Source organism: Bos indicus, chromosome 15 (assembly GCF_029378745.1).
Source record: "Bos indicus isolate NIAB-ARS_2022 breed Sahiwal x Tharparkar chromosome 15, NIAB-ARS_B.indTharparkar_mat_pri_1.0, whole genome shotgun sequence".
Classification (NCBI taxonomy): domain Eukaryota; kingdom Metazoa; phylum Chordata; class Mammalia; order Artiodactyla; family Bovidae; genus Bos; species Bos indicus.
The window spans coordinates 81,969,229-81,986,457 of record NC_091774.1 but is presented as its reverse complement, the minus strand read 5'-3'; the positions used below and the strand labels follow the sequence as shown (position 1 = coordinate 81,986,457).

Here is a 17,229-nt window from a genome sequence, read left to right as displayed (position 1 = left end):
TCCATGGCAGCAGACAGAAGACATCCCCCTTTCCACCGCCAGCCTTCTCCTTGTGGCTCCCTGCGACACACCCCCACACTGCAGAGCAAACTCAGCTCAGAAGGGAGGATGCAGGCTGCGAAGGACGTGAAACTGAAGTTTCTGTTCATAACTGGGCCGGGCTTTTGAATCCCTGGTGAAGTAGGCTTTTAGTACCAAGGTAAAACTTATTTTTAAAAACTAGAAGCAACCAGAAAGGCATAGAGACCTCCCAAGATATTACCCGGGGGTCAGGGAAGGGAGATTAGACCCAGTCTGGTTTTCTTTGTGGCTTGTCACTAATTTGGAGCCAACTGTAAAAATCACATTCAGAACCATGTTAGAGCTTAAAACATATTCATCGAGAAGTATCTATCATGTTCCTGTCTTTTCTTTCTAAGGCATTTCCTGAGTCTCTGCACTGCTGAAATAGTTCCCTTATTAAGTAACCTTTTTCCACCCTTCATTCCCCTTCAGCCTAGAGGGAGTGCCCACCTCCCTGCCATGACCCCAGTTGAATAGTACCACATTGGGTTTCCTTGTGGGGGTGAAGACTTTGCGGTCCTTTCTCCAGATCAGCAGAAATATGCATCTAGGAAACCAAACGAGCGTCTCCGAATTCCTCCTCCTGGGACTCTCCACCCAACCTGAGCAGCAGGAGCTCCTCTTTGCGCTTTTCCTGGCTATGTACCTGGCCACTGTGGTGGGGAACGGGCTCATCATTCTGGCCATCGGCTTGGACTCTTACCTTCACACCCCCATGTACCTCTTTCTCGCCAACCTAGCCTTTGCTGATATTTCCTCCATTTCCACCTCAGTCCCCAAAATGCTGATGAATATTCAGACCAAGAGTCCATCCATCTCCTATGAGAGCTGCGTCACACAGATGTATTTTTCTATTGTCTTTGTTGTCATTGACAACTTCCTCTTGGGGGTCATGGCCTGTGACCGCTTTGTGGCTATCTGCCACCCTCTCAACTACACGGCCATCATGGGACCCAGGCTCTGCCTTTGGCTGACCGCCATCCCCTGGGTCCTCAGTAATGCTGTCGCCCTGACACACACCCTTCTGCTCCTTCGACTGGTCTTCTGTGATGGCAATGCTCTCCCGCACTTCTTCTGTGACCTGGCCCCGCTGCTCAGGCTGTCCTGCTCAGACACGACGGCCAATGAGCTCGTGCTCTTTGTCGTGGGCTCGTGGGTCATCACCCTGCCCTTCGCCCTCACCCTCATCTCCTATGTCTGCGTCGTCAGGGCTGTCCTGAGACTCTCACCCACAGAGGGGCGGTGGAAAGCCTTCTCCACCTGTGGCTCTCACCTGACAGTCGTGTTCCTCTTCTACGGGACCATCGCAGGGGTCTACTTCTTCCCTTCATCCTCTGACCCTGACAACAGAGACAAGATTGGGGCGGTGCTGTTCACTGTGGTGACCCCCATGATGAACCCCTTCATCTACAGCCTGAGGAACAAGGACATGAAAGGGGCCCTGAGGAGACTCCTCCATGGGAGAAGGGCTCTCCCTGTGATGCCCTGAGCATCTGAATTCCTTTGTCCCCATTGCAGAATGGCTGATTCTGCTCAGTATCTGTGGCATAGATGTGATGGTTTAACTTTTGATGAGCTTTCAGAAATCTGTCTCCTATTCCAAACTCTGAGGGCTTGGGACTTTTCCACACAGCACTGATTTTTCTAAACAAGACCCCTAACCCCCGTGGTAACTCACAAGAGCTCTACATATCTTGATTATAGTCTGCATTACTACTAACTTTGGTACAAACTATTTATAAATTTTAAAACCAATTTGTGATTTTTTAATAACAAGCACATGGAGTACCTACAATCTGGTTGTTGCATCTTTGAGGACAGTTGTCATTAATCCCTTTATTCAGTGTAGCTTTCTCAGTGCCAGCTTTCCTCATAGCTTGTTTCACCAAATTTGCTATTCATACAGATGTTTAATAGTTGTAAAAATGAAGAGTCCCATGTTCAAATAATTTGGGGCATCTTTGAGCTAAATGGAGCAAGATTTCTGAACTAGATGTTTTCTCAGAGCCTTTAGCATAGTATAAATCTCCAGGGGGCTAGGTACGCAGCATTTCTCCAAACTAAACTCAGTCATACAGAACACGGTTCATCACAGAGCAATACATGGGGCCAGCACTGTGCAAAACACGTTTTGGGGAGTGCACGCCAATGCAAAACCAGAGAGCGTGTGCACAGAAGACTTGAGTTCTAGTCTTGACTCTGTCCACAAGCAGCTGTGAGACTTTAGGCAGGTCAGCTCGCCTTCTCAAACTCAGTTTCTCATCTTCAAACTGAGGCCACTGATAGCAGTTGCTTCCAACTGAGGGTGCCTGGAGGGATCTTCCAAAATTCACGTTGTCAGACGCGGCAATGCCTTCTCTGCTTGATCACCTGCAGCGGTCTTGGATTCAGGTTGCCAATCAAACTCACAGGATGCACAAAGAGTTAAGCTTTACGCAAACATCAAGAAGGACACAGGACAGCCAAACCACACTCAGTGACAGCCAGGCAGAGATCTCGTGGTGCCCAGACCTGCCTTCTAAAGATCTCAGTCACTCCACACTTGGAATGACGATCATGAGAGAGAAGGCAGTGGGTATGCACCATCGTGAGAAAGAGCTGGAAGTCAAGGAAACTTTATTTAGTTGTTTATCACATAAATACCCTCGGGGTGTGCAACTAGGACCCATTTTCTAGCACACGGCTGCATCTCATCAAATAAGGTTACTCATGGATCACAGATTCCCCCCTGACCAATTTAAATAGATGTACGTGCCCTTGTCACCTCAAAGCCATTTCAGCAGGGCTTTCGTGTGTCTTGGATCCAATACACACCTTTACAATTCTTGAGTTAGTTGCAAGAGGGATTTGATGGCGTGTCAAAGCTCAGACTTCTCCAAGGCTGAGAAGAGGCTGCAAACCATCTTCGATGGCTTTCCCTCCGAACCCAGAGGGATCTATTAACCCAGACTCCAGTGAAGGAACCTCAGTTCCCTTGTATTCCAAAAATGCCTAAGTTGCACTCCAGGTCCAGGATTTTGTGAATTTAGATGCCTACTGCCTAACGGATATGTCCTTCATTCATCCATCTTAAAAACACCCTGTAGCCAAGGAGGAGAGTCAGCAAAACATTAACAGCGGCCGTGGCAGGTTATGTTTTCCAAGAATGGACGCAACAACATTTCCGTCCCACATGCTCTTGAAGGACTTGCCACTTCCTCATCAAGAGGTGGAGTCTGAGGCCCCTCCCCTGAACCTGGAGGACTGTGGGGGTGGCTTTGACCAACAGAGGATCCCAGAGTGGTGCTGCATGATCCCCGAGGCTCTTAGAAAACCCTGTACACTTTCCTGTAGCACTGTCTCAAGAATGCACTCCGGGGCCTGAATTAGCATGGAAGAAGTCCCTCTACTCTGAGGTCGCCCTGCTGGAGAGACCACAGAGAGTCAGAGAGAGATGCACACGGTGTCCCGGGTGTTCCAGCCAACAAGCCTCTGAGTCTCCTGCCAGGCACCCGCCACGTGACGGAGTGAGACTCCAGCTGATCCCAGCCTCAGCTCTGGCGGCAGGTACCTGAGGGAAAACTGCCTGGCTGCGTCGTCAACTCTGAGAACTCTGAGGGATAACAAGAAAATTACTATTATTATTTTAAGTCCCTTACTTTTGAGGGTTGTTATACAGCAGCATGTAACCAAAATGATGGTTTCGTTTCATGGGATAGAGTGATTAATATCACACCCTACATCGTTTTGGGGTTTCCCCGGTGGCATTGGTGGTAAAGAACTCGCCTGCCCTTTCAGGAGACGTAAGAGACGTGGGTTCAATCTCAGGATCAGGAAGATCCCCTGGAGTAGGAAATGGAGACCTACTCCACTATTCTTGCCTGGAAAATCCCGTGGACAGAGAACCTGGCAAGACAGTGTGGGGCCACAAAGAGTTGGACGTGACTGGGTACACACACATCACAGCCCCGCCACACACACACACACACACACACACACACACACACTATTTCACTTTAACATTTTACTGTAGCCATCATTTTAGGAACAAAAAGTGCTTTTTTTATATTAAGGAAGATAAGCTGTCTTGCCTATTAAGTCATCATGGATACCATGGTACCAGAATCTTCTCGGCTGCATAAACATCAACTAGGCAGAGCTATAACTTTGTCTCTTTATTCTGGTTTCACTGAGCCCATGTTTGATGGAATAAGTACCATGATGGTCAGACCTCCATCATTTGGTTTGAATTGGGCCTCATCCCCATGGGCCTGCCCTGGACCTCTATTACTTCTGTCTTATAGGCCCAGAGGAGGCTATATCCCTTCTAAGATATCACTCATCTGCAGTGAGTAATGGGGAAGCTGAGTTGGCTAGAAATAAACTTGAATGCAGGTTGGAAGCTTGCCTGAGAGATTAAATGAAGATTGAGTTTGGGACACAAAAGACAGTTGATTAAGGAAATAAGGAATCACAAACTTTTATGAAAACCTTGACAGGTTTTCAGAAGAAAGGCATAAATCTGTACCTAAATTCTTGTATTTCCCTGAATCATTCCTCTATTTGTCATTTTCAACAAACATCTATTATAAACCTTCTCTTCACCAGGCTCTGAGTCTGGCCCTGGGACTAAAAGAATGAATAATTCACAGCCTATACCCTTAATACACTCACAAACTAAAGAGAGAAACTGACAAAAAATTTAAATGATTTTTAAGATTTGATAAACAAAGACAATATTTAAGCAATAATTCATGTCATTAGATTTGGAAAGTATACAGATTTTGTTCAAAGCACAGATAAACTGACTTTTATGCCACAATTTTTCTTTTGTGTTAGTCTTACTTGAGAAAAGCTGACTTGTGGTTCTATGAATAAATTAATAAAAACCTCTGCCATCTAAATGTAGGTAACATAAATGCCTCAGAAATGTGTAGGAAAAAATCCATATATTGAGTAAGAATAATTTGTAAAACCTACTGTATAAAGTGTCAGTAAATGTTCATACATTTATTCACTTAACAAATAATTTTAGTATTTAGTGAGAGTCAAAATAAGACAGCACCATTGCTTTCCCAGTTCTCAGTTTATAATGCATGAGACAGAAATGAACATATAAATAAATGCTGGCTATGCTATGAGGGAGCAAGCAAGCCTCTGATAAGAAGTGAAGTGGGGTCAGGTGACAGACTGTGTCACAAGTTGGAATAGCTGTTTTAGGGAGGGAAGTTCAGGGGTGGAGGAAGGCTTGTCTTAGGTGTTTGAGCTGAGACCTGAATAAACTTAAGGAGTAAGCTGTGAGTCAATCTGGGGAATAATATTCCAAGAAAAAAGAAGAGCAGATCCTTTAATAAATAAATAAAGATCCTGATATAAGGACATGTCTGACATCCTGAAGGAATAGTAAGTGCATTGGACTAGAGGGAAAGGGAGGGTACACAGATATAGTCCTGGGGGTAGTTACGTACCTAACCTGGTTGAATCATGAAGATCATAGCAAAGAATCTGCATTTTATTTAAATACCTCAAGCACTTAAAGCCATGAGATGGGATGAAATTACCCAAGGAGTGGCCTCAGAGGGAGAGGAAGACCTATGGCTAAGTCCTGGATGACTCTGATATTCAGAAATAAGGAGCCAGCAAAGGAGGCTGAGGACGGCAGCCCCGGAGGCAGGAGACAGAACAGAGTCTGGAAGATGGAGGAAGGAAGTGAGAGCTCTTCCAAAGAAAGGGGGGATCAACTGTTTCAAATACCACAGGGGCCACCATCACTCCTGAAACCACACATCCTCATCTGCCCTCTTCAGTCCATGCTGCTCTCATCCTTAGCCATCTCCCCACCACATCTACATCCTCAGGGTTGAATTCAGATTGGGAATGCCCCCTTCAGAACATATTTCTCAGAAGATGGAAACATCTCAGATTTCTCATTTGCCTCTGTCTTCCTTCCATGGCTTATGTTTCTCTCTGTAGTCTCTTTTTAATAGAGGAATTTAGACGACTCAGAACTCCAAATCCCTTTTAAAACTGGCCTATGACTTTAGACAATACCCTTGGTGACCTTTTTAATGAGCCAAGAATATTCAGGAACATCTTCTACTTTCTTTGATAATCAAAGGATTTCTCACTGTGATCAAGTACAGTTTCCCTTAGAAACACAAGAATTGTTTAACATTTCAAAAGCAATCAACGTAGCTCACCATATTAATAAACAAAAAATAAAACTGTGTGATGATGCTAATGGATGCAGAAATTGATTGTGGGCAAAATCCATTATTCATCCTTGATTTTGGGGTGGGGGGAATCTCTCAACAAACTAGGAATCAAAGGGAACTCCCTTAAGCTGGTAAAAGTCATTTGTGGAAATCTGCATAATACAAGGTGAGAGACTAAAAGTGAAAGTGAAGTCGCTCAGTCGTGTCCGTCTCTTTGCGACCCCGTGGACTGCAGCCTGCCAGGCTCCTCCGTCCATGGGATTTTCCAGGCAAGAGTACTGGAGTGGGGTGCCATTGCCTTCTCCAGTATGGATGTGAGAGTTGGGCTATAAAGAGAGCTGAGCACTGAAGAATTGATGCTTTTGAACTGTGGTGTTGCAGAAGACTCCTGAGAGTCCCTTGGACAACAAGGAGATCCAACCAGTCCACCCTAAATGAAATCAGTCCTGAGTGTTCATTGGAAGGACTGATGTTGAAGCTGAAACTCCAATACTTTGGCCACCTGATGGGAAGAGCTGCCCCATTGGAAAAGACCCTGATGCTGGGAAAGATTGAAGGCGGGAGGAGAAGGGGACGATAGAGGATGAGATGGTTGGATGGCATCACTGACTCAATGCACATAAGTTTGGGTAAACTCTGGGAGTTGGCGATGGACAGGGAGGCCTGGCGTGCTGCAGTCCATGGGGTCGCAGAGTCAGACACGACTCTGAGCGACTGAAATGAACTGAACTGAGGTGATGGATGTAAACTAATTGTAGTAATCATTTCGATATATATATATATATATATAATATATATATATATAATCAAATCATTATTGTGTACACTTTAAACATATACCATATGTCAGTTAGATCTCAATAAAACTAGAGAAATTAAAGAAATAAACATAACAAAAATATATAAAATAAAATAATATGCCACACGCTCAGAAAACAGTGCAAAGGAGAACTTATGGTACCAAATTTGGAATAAAAAAAACAGAGAAACATCATATCAAAGGCTCCAGCCAACACAGCCAGGCAAGAGAAAGAAAGTCATTAAATTAGAAAGGGAAAAACTATTATTTATATGATTTTCTAAGTAGAAAATTCATTGGAATCTGCAAAAAAAAATTTCTAGATTTAATAAGTAAGTTTAGCAGTGTTGCCAGAGCAATATAAAAAAATCAATAGTATTTCCACAAGCATGGAACAGTTGAAACTGAAATTTAAAAATCAATACCATTACAACTGCATCAAAAATAATAGAATACTTAAGGATAAATCTGACAGATGAATTGAAAACCCTATACACTGTAAAGTACAAAACACAGAAATTAAGGAAGGCTAAAATAAAAGGAGATGCATCAGTCTCATGGGTCAGAAGAATCAGTACTGGTATTATATCAATTGTCCCCACACTGATCAATCAGATTTAATGAAATCTCAAATTGCAATAGACATCTTTGCATAAATTGAAAAATTGGATTTCAAAAATTATATGGAAATTCAGAAGGCCTAAAATACTTAAAATGATTATGAAAATGGATGAAGTTGAAGGACGAGCACTGCCTCATTTCTGACCCTAGTATTCAGGACAGTGTGGTGTTGGAGTAAAAGCATACACATACATCACTGGGACAGAAGAGTCCAAAAACAGGCCCACAGTCATGGACAACTGATTCTTGACAAAGGCGCAGAGGGAATTCAGTGGAGAAAAGACAGTCTTTTCAACAAATGATGCTGGAACATCTGAGCGTCTATATGTAGAAGTGTCCATTTCAAAGTAAACCTTGTTTCATATACAAAACTCAACTCAAAATGGGTCCTACACAGAAGCGTAAAACCTAAACTGTAAATTCTAGAAGACAAAGGAGGAAATCTTGTGACCATGGAGACAGGCAAATATTTCTTAAATATGATACCAAAAGCACAATCTATAAATGACAAAATTGATAAGTGGGACTTCATCAAAATGAAAAGCATTTACTGTCTGAAGGACACTGTTAAGAATAACACAAGCAAAATGTAGAAAATGGGAGAAGACATTTGCAAATCATATATCTGATAAAGGACTTGTATCTAGAAGTATAAAGAGCTCTCACATATTAATTATAAGAAAACAGAAAGCCCACTTAAAATAGCAAAAGATTTGAACAGACTCTTCACCAAAGACTTCCTAAAGACAAGTGACCACATTTAAAAATTCAACATCAATGTAATTGAGATGCAGAGAAATGCAAACTAAAATCACAGTGAAGTACCATATAAACCCACTGGAAGGCTAACATTAAAAAGGATGGCCACAGCAAGTGCTGATGAGGATGTGGAAGATGTGGAAATGGGAAGTGATGAAGCCACTGGAGAAAACAGTTTGGCAGTTTCTTGAAATGCTGGTCATGTGTCTCCCATGTGATCCGACGATGCTTGCCCTAGATCGTTACCCGAGAGAAACGAAAGTGTGCATCCATAAAAGGACTTTTCAGGAATGTTCACAGCAGCTTTTTTTTAAAAAAGCTAAAAACCAGGAACAAGCAAAATGCTGACGAATAGGTGAAGGAACAAACTAACCATGGCGTATTCATGCAGTGCAAGAGCGATCATAAGGGATGGACTACTGACACTCACAACACTAATGCACCTGAAAATAAGCGTGCCAGTGGGAAAAGTCAGACATTCCACTTATATAAAACTTACGTAAATGCTAAGACATTCTAGCTAATGGAGACTGAAAAAAGCAGATGAGTGGTTTCCTGGGTTTATGAAGGGGTGGGTGGTGGGAAGGGGCACATTCAAGAGAGTAGAATGGACAAAAGAAACTTTGAGGAGTGATTATGTGTCCATTATCTTCATTCTGGTGACACTTCCCCAGGTGTATTCACACGTCAAAACTTACCAAATTGTACACTTACTATGCAATTTATTGCTTGTCAATTCTGCCTCAGTGAAGCTGTCTTTAAAAAGATCTTGTAAATCAGAAGGGATTTCAGGTACATCCTTTGAGTCATATCTGATGAAATGATAGATGAATAGGTAGATAGATATAGAAAATAGATATAGAGAGACAGATATAAAAGATAGATGATAAATAGATAATGAATAGAAGATGATGATGGAGATAGATAGATGATAAATACAAGAAAATAATAGATTACATTTTTTAATGCTATTAAGTGGTAGGAAACAGCAATGATCCGTGTTTGGAAAGGAATCTTGAATTCTTAGACAATCACTAAGGATTGGAAAAGAAGACATGGAGACAAGTTTGGCGACTGTTTGGAGCCCTCATGAAAGTGAAAGTGTTAGTCGTTCAGGCGTATCTGACTCTTTGTGACCCCACCCGCTGTACCCCCCAGGCTCCTCTGTCTATGCAATTCTCCAGGCAAGAACACTGAAGTGTGTCATCATTCCCCTCTCTGGGGGATCTTCCCTACCCAGGGGTCGAACCCAGGTCTCCTGAATTGCAGGCAGATTCTTCAGTGACTGAGCCATCAGGAAGATAGTTCAGAGATCCCACGCTAATGAACTACTTACTGGAGGAAGCTTTGATTCCAAAGGTGCTCTAGAAGGCCTTCCGAAGTCAACAGTTCATCTGAGCCAATCCTGCTCTTTCTGAGGGAGATGCAAATTCCCCAATTCACATCACCACCCTACAAGAGGGCAAACATGAGTTCCATGAACTTCATATCTATGTCAGTCCATTAGACGCATCCACACCAGCCCAGACCTACCAAACATTGAGACCAAGAAAGCAACTGAAATTCAGACACCTCTGAAGCAAATTGCAACTGAGTACTGGGGCCTGGAAGAAAAAGAGGGAAAAATACAGAAGGCTGGGTATCATTTAAGAGGACATACTTTGGACACCTGAGATCACCTTCCCTGGTCTGTCAGTTTCTTGATACTTGGGCAAGTTACACAACCTCTTTGGGTCTTAATTTCTTTCTTTTGGACATGAAGTCAGTAATAATTACTTTCCATTAAATTTGTTGGGAGGGCTAAAATAAATGATTCATGTAAAGCTTTTAGCCTAGAGTCTACTGTTAGCTTAAGTGTGCATTTAAGTGTATGCCAGTTTGAGGGCTAGTTTAAAAATTACTAGTGAACTCTTTACCTCAGAAGGTGTCTGGATCCAAAGCTAATCCTGGCCCAGGAAATATAGTTTCAGACGGTTCTGAAATGAAGATGTCCACTGATCAGCTGTGGGTCCCTCCACCCATCAGTACATGTGGACTGTGGGGTCTGGGACAATCACCATGAAAACGCTGTTTATGAATTAATGTTTATGCTTATGAATGCCAGCCAGCACCTTCCCATCCTCTACATGCACCAAGTTGTGAGGACAAATGAGCTGCACATAAAACCTGCTACTGCTGCTGCTAAGTCGCTTCAGTTGTGTCCGACTCTGTGCAACCCCACAGACAGCATCCCACCAGGCTCCCCCATCCCTGGAATTCTCCAGGCAAGAACACTGGAGTGGAGTGCCATTTCCTTCTCCAATGCATGAAAGTGGAAAGTGAAAGTGAAGTCCCTCGGTCGTGTCCGACTCTTCGGGCCCCCATGGACTGCAGCCCACCAGGCTCCTCCATCCACGGGATTGTCCAGGCAAGAGTACTGGAGTGGGGTGCCATCACATAAAACCTTGCCTACAGTAAATGCTCAGTAAGCCTTATTTCACAGCTGAGAAAGCAGGCTGATAGGCCTTAACGGACCTGAAGCCATAAGGACTAAGAAGTGACAGACTAGACACTTTGGTACCAAATTCTGAGCTCTTTCTACAATACAAAATGCCTCTTAGCACCTATGACAGAAGTTTATGGGTCAGGAACATCACATGGCAGCTAATATTTGAAAAATGACCAAGATGCCCTCCATGGAGTTGCTTCACCCCAAGTGAAGTGATTTGCACAAAAACACCAGCAAAGGCTGCTGTGTGAATCCAAATCTCCTGGCCACAGCTGTAATTTTCTCCCAGTATCTTTTCTTAAACATATCCACTCAACTCTTTTCTAAAATTTTTGTTGTATGTCCTTAAAATGAAAGGTCCTAGAGTTCAGAAGTCACCATCTGTTTAATCTGTGCACTTCATTTTCTCATACACAACTGCATGCATACACACACACACACACACACACACCACACTGACACACACTTCCACATTACACAGTACCAACACATCAGGGCTATAAAATAAACGTTGCTGACTGCCTTGTACCTCTACTGACTGGCCTTTTATCTTTTCTTCACCAGGTAAAAGGAAAAAGAAAATTGCAATAACAATAAATTCCAGACTGAGTAATTATATAGGGTGGGAAGTAGATCATAGTAGGAGACTGTGAAGAGCTCAGGTTTTGGGTGGGGTGCGAGGGAACCTCACTCTAGCCTTTGCTTGCTGACTTTGGCACAATTACTCAACTCTAAGTTCCCAGGTGCCTCCCACACCAGTAAGCAGGAATAATAACAAAATATGCTTCACAGTGTTGTGGAAAGAATTAAATCAAATAATTCCTGGAGCAAACATCACAATTCCTGGAAGGTGATAAAGCCTAGTAAATCTTGATTGTTGCTATCTATCCATCATTATCATCACTAATATTCATATTATTATCATTCAAAACCCACAGAAACAATAAGAGGGGAAACAGTGAAAACATAAATGATGGGGTTTGGAAATCCCTTTGGATCAAAACATAGCTGTGTCGGTAGATAGGGTTTAATTCGTTTCATTCATCAGCTGTGCCGGGCAATGCATTACAGTCAACGGATGCTAGGGAATAAGATCGGCATGGTTCTTACCCATTCGTGCATTGAATCCTCAAAATTATGGTCCTTTACGTTAGGTAAACCCACTTGGCAGATAAAAACACTCAGAACAGAAGAAGTTGGAACTTAAAGGTCGACACTGGAACCTGGGATTAATTCATACGTTCAACAAATATTTATTGAGAGCCTTTTGCGTGGTAGGTGCTTTGCTAAGCCCCGGGGGCATACAGAAATGAATCTCACAGATAGAAGTGCTTCCTCTCACGTGGCTTCCTTTCTAGTCGTGAGGACCAGACAATATCAAATATGCATAACACAGAGCATCAGATCCTGACAAGTATTCTGTGCGTGTGTACTTGGCCACTTCAGTCGTGTCCTATTCTTCTCGACTCTTTTGGAGCTATGGACTGTAGCCCACCAGGCCCCTCTGTCCATGGGGCTCTCCAGGCACACATACTGGAGTGGGACAACACCCTGCCCTCCTCCAGGGGATCTTCCTGACCGCGGGACTGAGCCAGCATCTCCTGCACCTCTTACAACATCACAGGCAGACATTTTTTACCACTGACCCACCCGGAAAGCCCTGACGAGTATTACATGACACAGTAAATCAGAAAATGGAGATGGAATGTTAGGTGCAATTTTAATACGGTTATCTGGGAAAATCTTCCCAAATAGGTGACACTTGAGGAAAGACAGAAAAGGTGGAGCAACTAAGGAGTGACATATCTGATGAAGGTCCATCTAGGACCTTCCAGAAACCTTCGGTCGGCTCAGGGATTTCAGGACCGCCTCCTTGACCTCCTTGTTCCTCAGGCTGTAAATGAGAGGGTTCAGCATCGGGCTCACCACCGTGTAGAGCACCGACACCACCCTGTCCGCCTCCGAGGACTGGCCCGAGTTGTCCCGCAGGTACATGAAGATGAGGGTCCCAAAGAAGAGAGCCACAGCAGCGAGGTGGGAGGCGCAGGTGGAGAAGGTCTTGGCGCGGCCCCCGGAAGAGCGCATCTGCACAATGGCCAGGACGATGAACGCGTAGGAAACCAAGATGATCAGGATACAAGCGGGCATAACCAAAACGGCAAACACAATGATCACCACCTCCTGGGTGTAGCTGTCCCCACAGGAGAGCTTTAACAGAGGGGGGAGGTCACAGAAAATAAAGTCGATCTGGTTGTTCCCGCAAAAGGAGAGCGTGAAGGCGGTGACTGTTCGAATCAAGGCGCTGGAGAAGCCTGCCACGTACGCCCCCACGACCAAAACCCAGCGGGCCTTCTCGGTCACGATGGCGACGTAGAGCAGGGGGCGGCACACGGCCACGCAGCGGTCGTAGGCCATGATCGCCAGGAGGTAGCAGTCCATGGACGCGAAGAAGGTGAAGAGGAAGAACTGGGTGGCGCAGCGCGCCCTGGAGAGGACGACGCCGCGTTCCAGCAGGACCCCCAGCACCTGGGGGACGACGGTGGACGAGTAGCAGATGTCCACGAGGGCGAGGTGGCCGAGGAAGAAGTACATGGGGGTGTGCAGCCGGCGATCCTGGCGGATCAGGAGGATCATTCCACAGTTCCCCAGCAGAGTGAGCAGGTAGAAACCCAGAAAGACCGCGAAGAGCGGAAGCCCCCAGTGGGGGTGGTCAGCGAACACCGTCAAGAGGAATTCCGTCACTACCGTGGAATTCCTGCCAGGCATCCAACTCAGCGGTTTGCCTGTGAAGGCGGAGACCCCAGCGCCCCATAAGGGGATCCCTGAAGAGACGTTCAAGCCATTTTCAAGGAAGAGATTTAAGCTGAGTGTCTGATAGGTAAAGCTCTGGACATCAGCAAACTTGGCAGCCTAATGTGGAAATGAACAAATACAGAGCTCGCAACCATATAGGATAAAAAGTCATGAATGCTTCCACTGTAATATGTACCACAACTCTCTGTCCTTTCATCGGTCCATGGACATCTAGGTTGTTCGCATGCCTAGCTCTTGTAAAGTGCTGCCATGAATACTGGCAGCATATTTCTGTTTTGTTTTCTCAGGGAATATGCCCAGGAGTGGGGTTGCTGGGTCACATGGTAGATCTGTTCCTAGATTTTTAAGGAGGAGAAATCAACACAACATTGTAAAAAACAATTTTTTAACTTAAATTTTAAAAAGTAATGGCTGCTTCCCTTATACTAAGAATGAAGACCAAGTGATTCTCTAACTTACGTCCGCTCTTTTTTTTAATTAATTTTGATTGGAGTATAGTCGCTTTACAATGTTGTTAGTTTCTGCTGTACAGCAAAATGAATCAGCTGTATGTATACAAATATCCCCTCTACAAGTCAGCTTTTATTTATTTTTAATTGGAGGATAATTGCTTTACAACCTTGTGTTGGTTTCTGCCATACAGCAAGGTGAATCAGCCTTAAGTAAGCATTTGTTCCCTCCCTCTAGAACCTCCCTTCCACCCCTCACCCCATCCACCCCTCTAGGTTGTCACAGAGCACCTGATTAAGCTCTCTGTGTTACACAGCGACTTCCCACTAGCTATCTACTTTATTATATATGATAATGTACATGTTTCAGTGCTACTCTCTCAATTCATCCCTTCCTCTCCTTCCCCACCCCTACAAGTCAGCTTTTGTATGTGCAACTCTGTCCCCAATTATCTGTTTGATCTTCCACAAGGCACTTAACCTCTCTGAACCTCAATTTCCTCTTCTGCCAAAAGGGGATCATTATATCCGCCCTGCTTATGAGATAATACTAATGCAAAGATTAAAATAGATGCAGAAGTGCTGTACATATATATGGTGGCTATTTAAAATTTTAAATGAACATTTTAAGGAAGGGCAATTTATATTCTATGAACAAAAAAAAAGCATAAATAACAACAAAAAATCCATTAGCAATCAGCAGTGAGCTGTGCTTATAGGAATATTTCTATTTTCAGCCTGACAACATGCATCTTTAACAAATAGCTGTTATCCTAGTTAGAGTTCGCTGGCTTATCCAGGGTTTTCTGTTTGTTTTCTTTGATTTTTGCAAGTACTTGCATTAACCTTTGACTCCAAAGAGCAGACATAAGCTCCTTTTAGCACCTCGCAAAGCTCCATAAGCACCGTTGGTTGTTCTCACAGTCCCTAATAAAAGCAGCAGTGATAACAAGTGAGTGAAAGTCGCTCAGGCGTCTCTGACTCCTTGCAACCCCATGGACTATGCAGTCCACGGAATTCTCCAGGCCGGAATACTGGAGTGGGTAGCCTTTCGCTTCTACAGGGTATCTTCCCAACCCAGGGGTCAAACCCAGGTCTCCCACGTTGCAGGCGGATTCTTTACCAGCTGAGCCACCAGGGAAGCCCTTGATAATAATAAACAGCATCCAAATTTGAAAGAAGAACTATTTCTGCAGCCTGATGTTGCCCAAGCACTGCCAGAGGAATCTGGATTAATGGATTTGAGGGCTCTTAATAGAGTTCTAGAATAGGGCTGTAAAGGAGGATTTCAGTCATGTTTGCTTACCTGATGTACCAGCAGCCAAGTCAAAACTAAGCTGACCCATTAGACATAATAACAAGGACTGGAAATTAGATTTTGAAGCACGAGCAGAGGCATGAACCATCCTTACCTGATTTCCACTTCACTAGCGTCTTCTTTCTTTGTTTAGTGTTTCCTCTGTCAATGACCGGCTGATCTAGAGGAGACCTGGGTTCTAGCTCACTCACATTAGATGTATGACCCAGGGCAAGTCACTTTTCTTCTCTAGACTTCAATTATTTTGTCTTTGTCCTCTTTAAATAGACAAAAATGCAGCGTGAGTCCATAGTCCCAGCAACTTGGTTCATGGGGGGTTGCTTCCAGAACCACTATGTCTTATTCTAACTTCATGGAATTCCTCTCACCCTTGACAAAACAATGCATCCCTGATGTTAGAGTCACCAGGATTTTTTTCAGACTTGGCCCAGGATATCGGGGCCTGGGGATTGTCCTCTCTCCCTGAGCTTCTGATCCCGCACTAGACCTTTCTGGCGGTGCTTTTTGTACTTGCCGCCCTAGCATCATGCCATAATTGGTCCCCGGGGTAAGTCTCCAGGGAAAGACAATTTATCTTCCCACCAAAATGACTAATAATTTGAAGTTTTCTCTTTAATTTCAAACTCCCAAAGCCCCATCCTACATCTTGCCACCAGGGTCTGATGGAGCTGATGCCTTGTCTCATTTCTACCTTGCACCAAAAAAAATATATTTCTTTGAAGGTTTTCTGTATCTCAGTTGAGAACTTCAACTGGGGCATTCTGCACAGTGACACCCTAGCCAAATACGTGCTTGTGCTCAGTCGCTCAGTCATGTCTGGCTCTTTGCGACCCCATGGATGGTAGCCCTCCAGGTTCCTGTCATCCATGGGATTCTCCAGGCCAGAAGACTGGAGTGGGTTGCCTTTCCCTTCTCCAGGGGGTCTTCCCGACCCAGGGATTGAACCCAGGTCTCCTGCATTGCAGGCGGATTCTTACCCACCTGAGGACCTGATCCCCAAAGGAGGCTGTTTTGTAAGCACATGCTTCCCCCCCACCCCCATGGCCAAGATGTGCTGTAATTGGTGACTCTGATAGTTCACCATTTGACAGAAAGAATCTTCAGAGTGGAAGGGTCAAGATGATAATTGCAAAGGCAGATGTGAGCGGGTCCTGAGCAGACTTCCCCCAGGCAAACTAAGCACACTCTTAATGGTGCCCTGCCTCTGCTTCAGGGCACTGCTTCTCAAACTCAGCGGGCATAAGAATTATGCAGGGAATTGATTTAACACATGAATACTATTGTTCCACATCCATAAATTCTGATGCAGTGTCTACAATGCAGGCATCTACATTGCTAACAGACACTGCAGGGGGTTCTGATAAATTAATCTTCAAAAATTAGATCTACAGATGGCGCCTTGGGAAGCATTCTCAGGAGCTCTAGTCCTGCTAGATCCGCTGTGTTCTGTGTGTGTACGTGGGCATGATCAGTCATGTCAGACTCTTTTCAACCCTAAAGACTATAACCCACCAGGCTCCTCTGTCCATTTTCCAGGCAAGAATACTGGAGTGGGTTGACATTTCCTCCTCCAAGGATCTTCCCACCCCAGGGATCAAACCCATGTCTCCTGAATCTCCTGCATTGACGGGCAGATTTTTTACCACTTGAGCCAACTGGGAAGCCCGTGCTGTGTACCATAAAGTAAAATAGCAAAGGCATATTCTTGAAGAGCATGGTTTTTC

At 44.3% G+C, this 17,229-nt stretch overlaps 2 protein-coding genes across 5 annotated transcripts in view; one reads left to right on the top strand and one right to left on the bottom strand.

Moving 5' to 3' along the window:
- Positions 1 to 431: 431 nt before the first annotated feature.
- Positions 432 to 1,826, top strand: LOC109569151 (olfactory receptor 1S1-like). The gene has a single exon (XM_070804311.1). The coding sequence runs from the start codon at positions 605 to 607 to the stop codon at positions 1,550 to 1,552; it is 948 nt and encodes a 315-aa protein (XP_070660412.1). The 5' UTR covers positions 432 to 604; the 3' UTR covers positions 1,553 to 1,826.
- Positions 1,827 to 12,157: 10,331 nt separating this feature from the next.
- Positions 12,158 to 17,229, bottom strand: part of LOC109569947 (olfactory receptor 9Q2-like) — a 28,433-nt gene continuing 23,361 nt past the window's right edge. For 2 of the 4 annotated variants that reach the window (XM_070804314.1, XM_070804312.1), the window contains exon 2: positions 12,158 to 15,762. In XM_070804314.1, coding sequence (XP_070660415.1) covers positions 12,746 to 13,690 — 945 coding nt within the window. In that variant the 5' untranslated portion in view covers positions 13,691 to 15,762 and the 3' untranslated portion in view covers positions 12,158 to 12,745. The remainder of the gene's footprint in view (positions 15,763 to 17,229) is intronic. The other 2 variants (XM_070804313.1, XM_019975754.2) reach the window with 2 other exon arrangements.

What these genes read in the sequence shown, in the direction of transcription:
- LOC109569151 (XM_070804311.1), top strand. Translation starts at nt 605, where the DNA reads ATGCATCTAGGAAACCAAACGAGCGTCTCCGAATTCCTCCTCCTGGGA.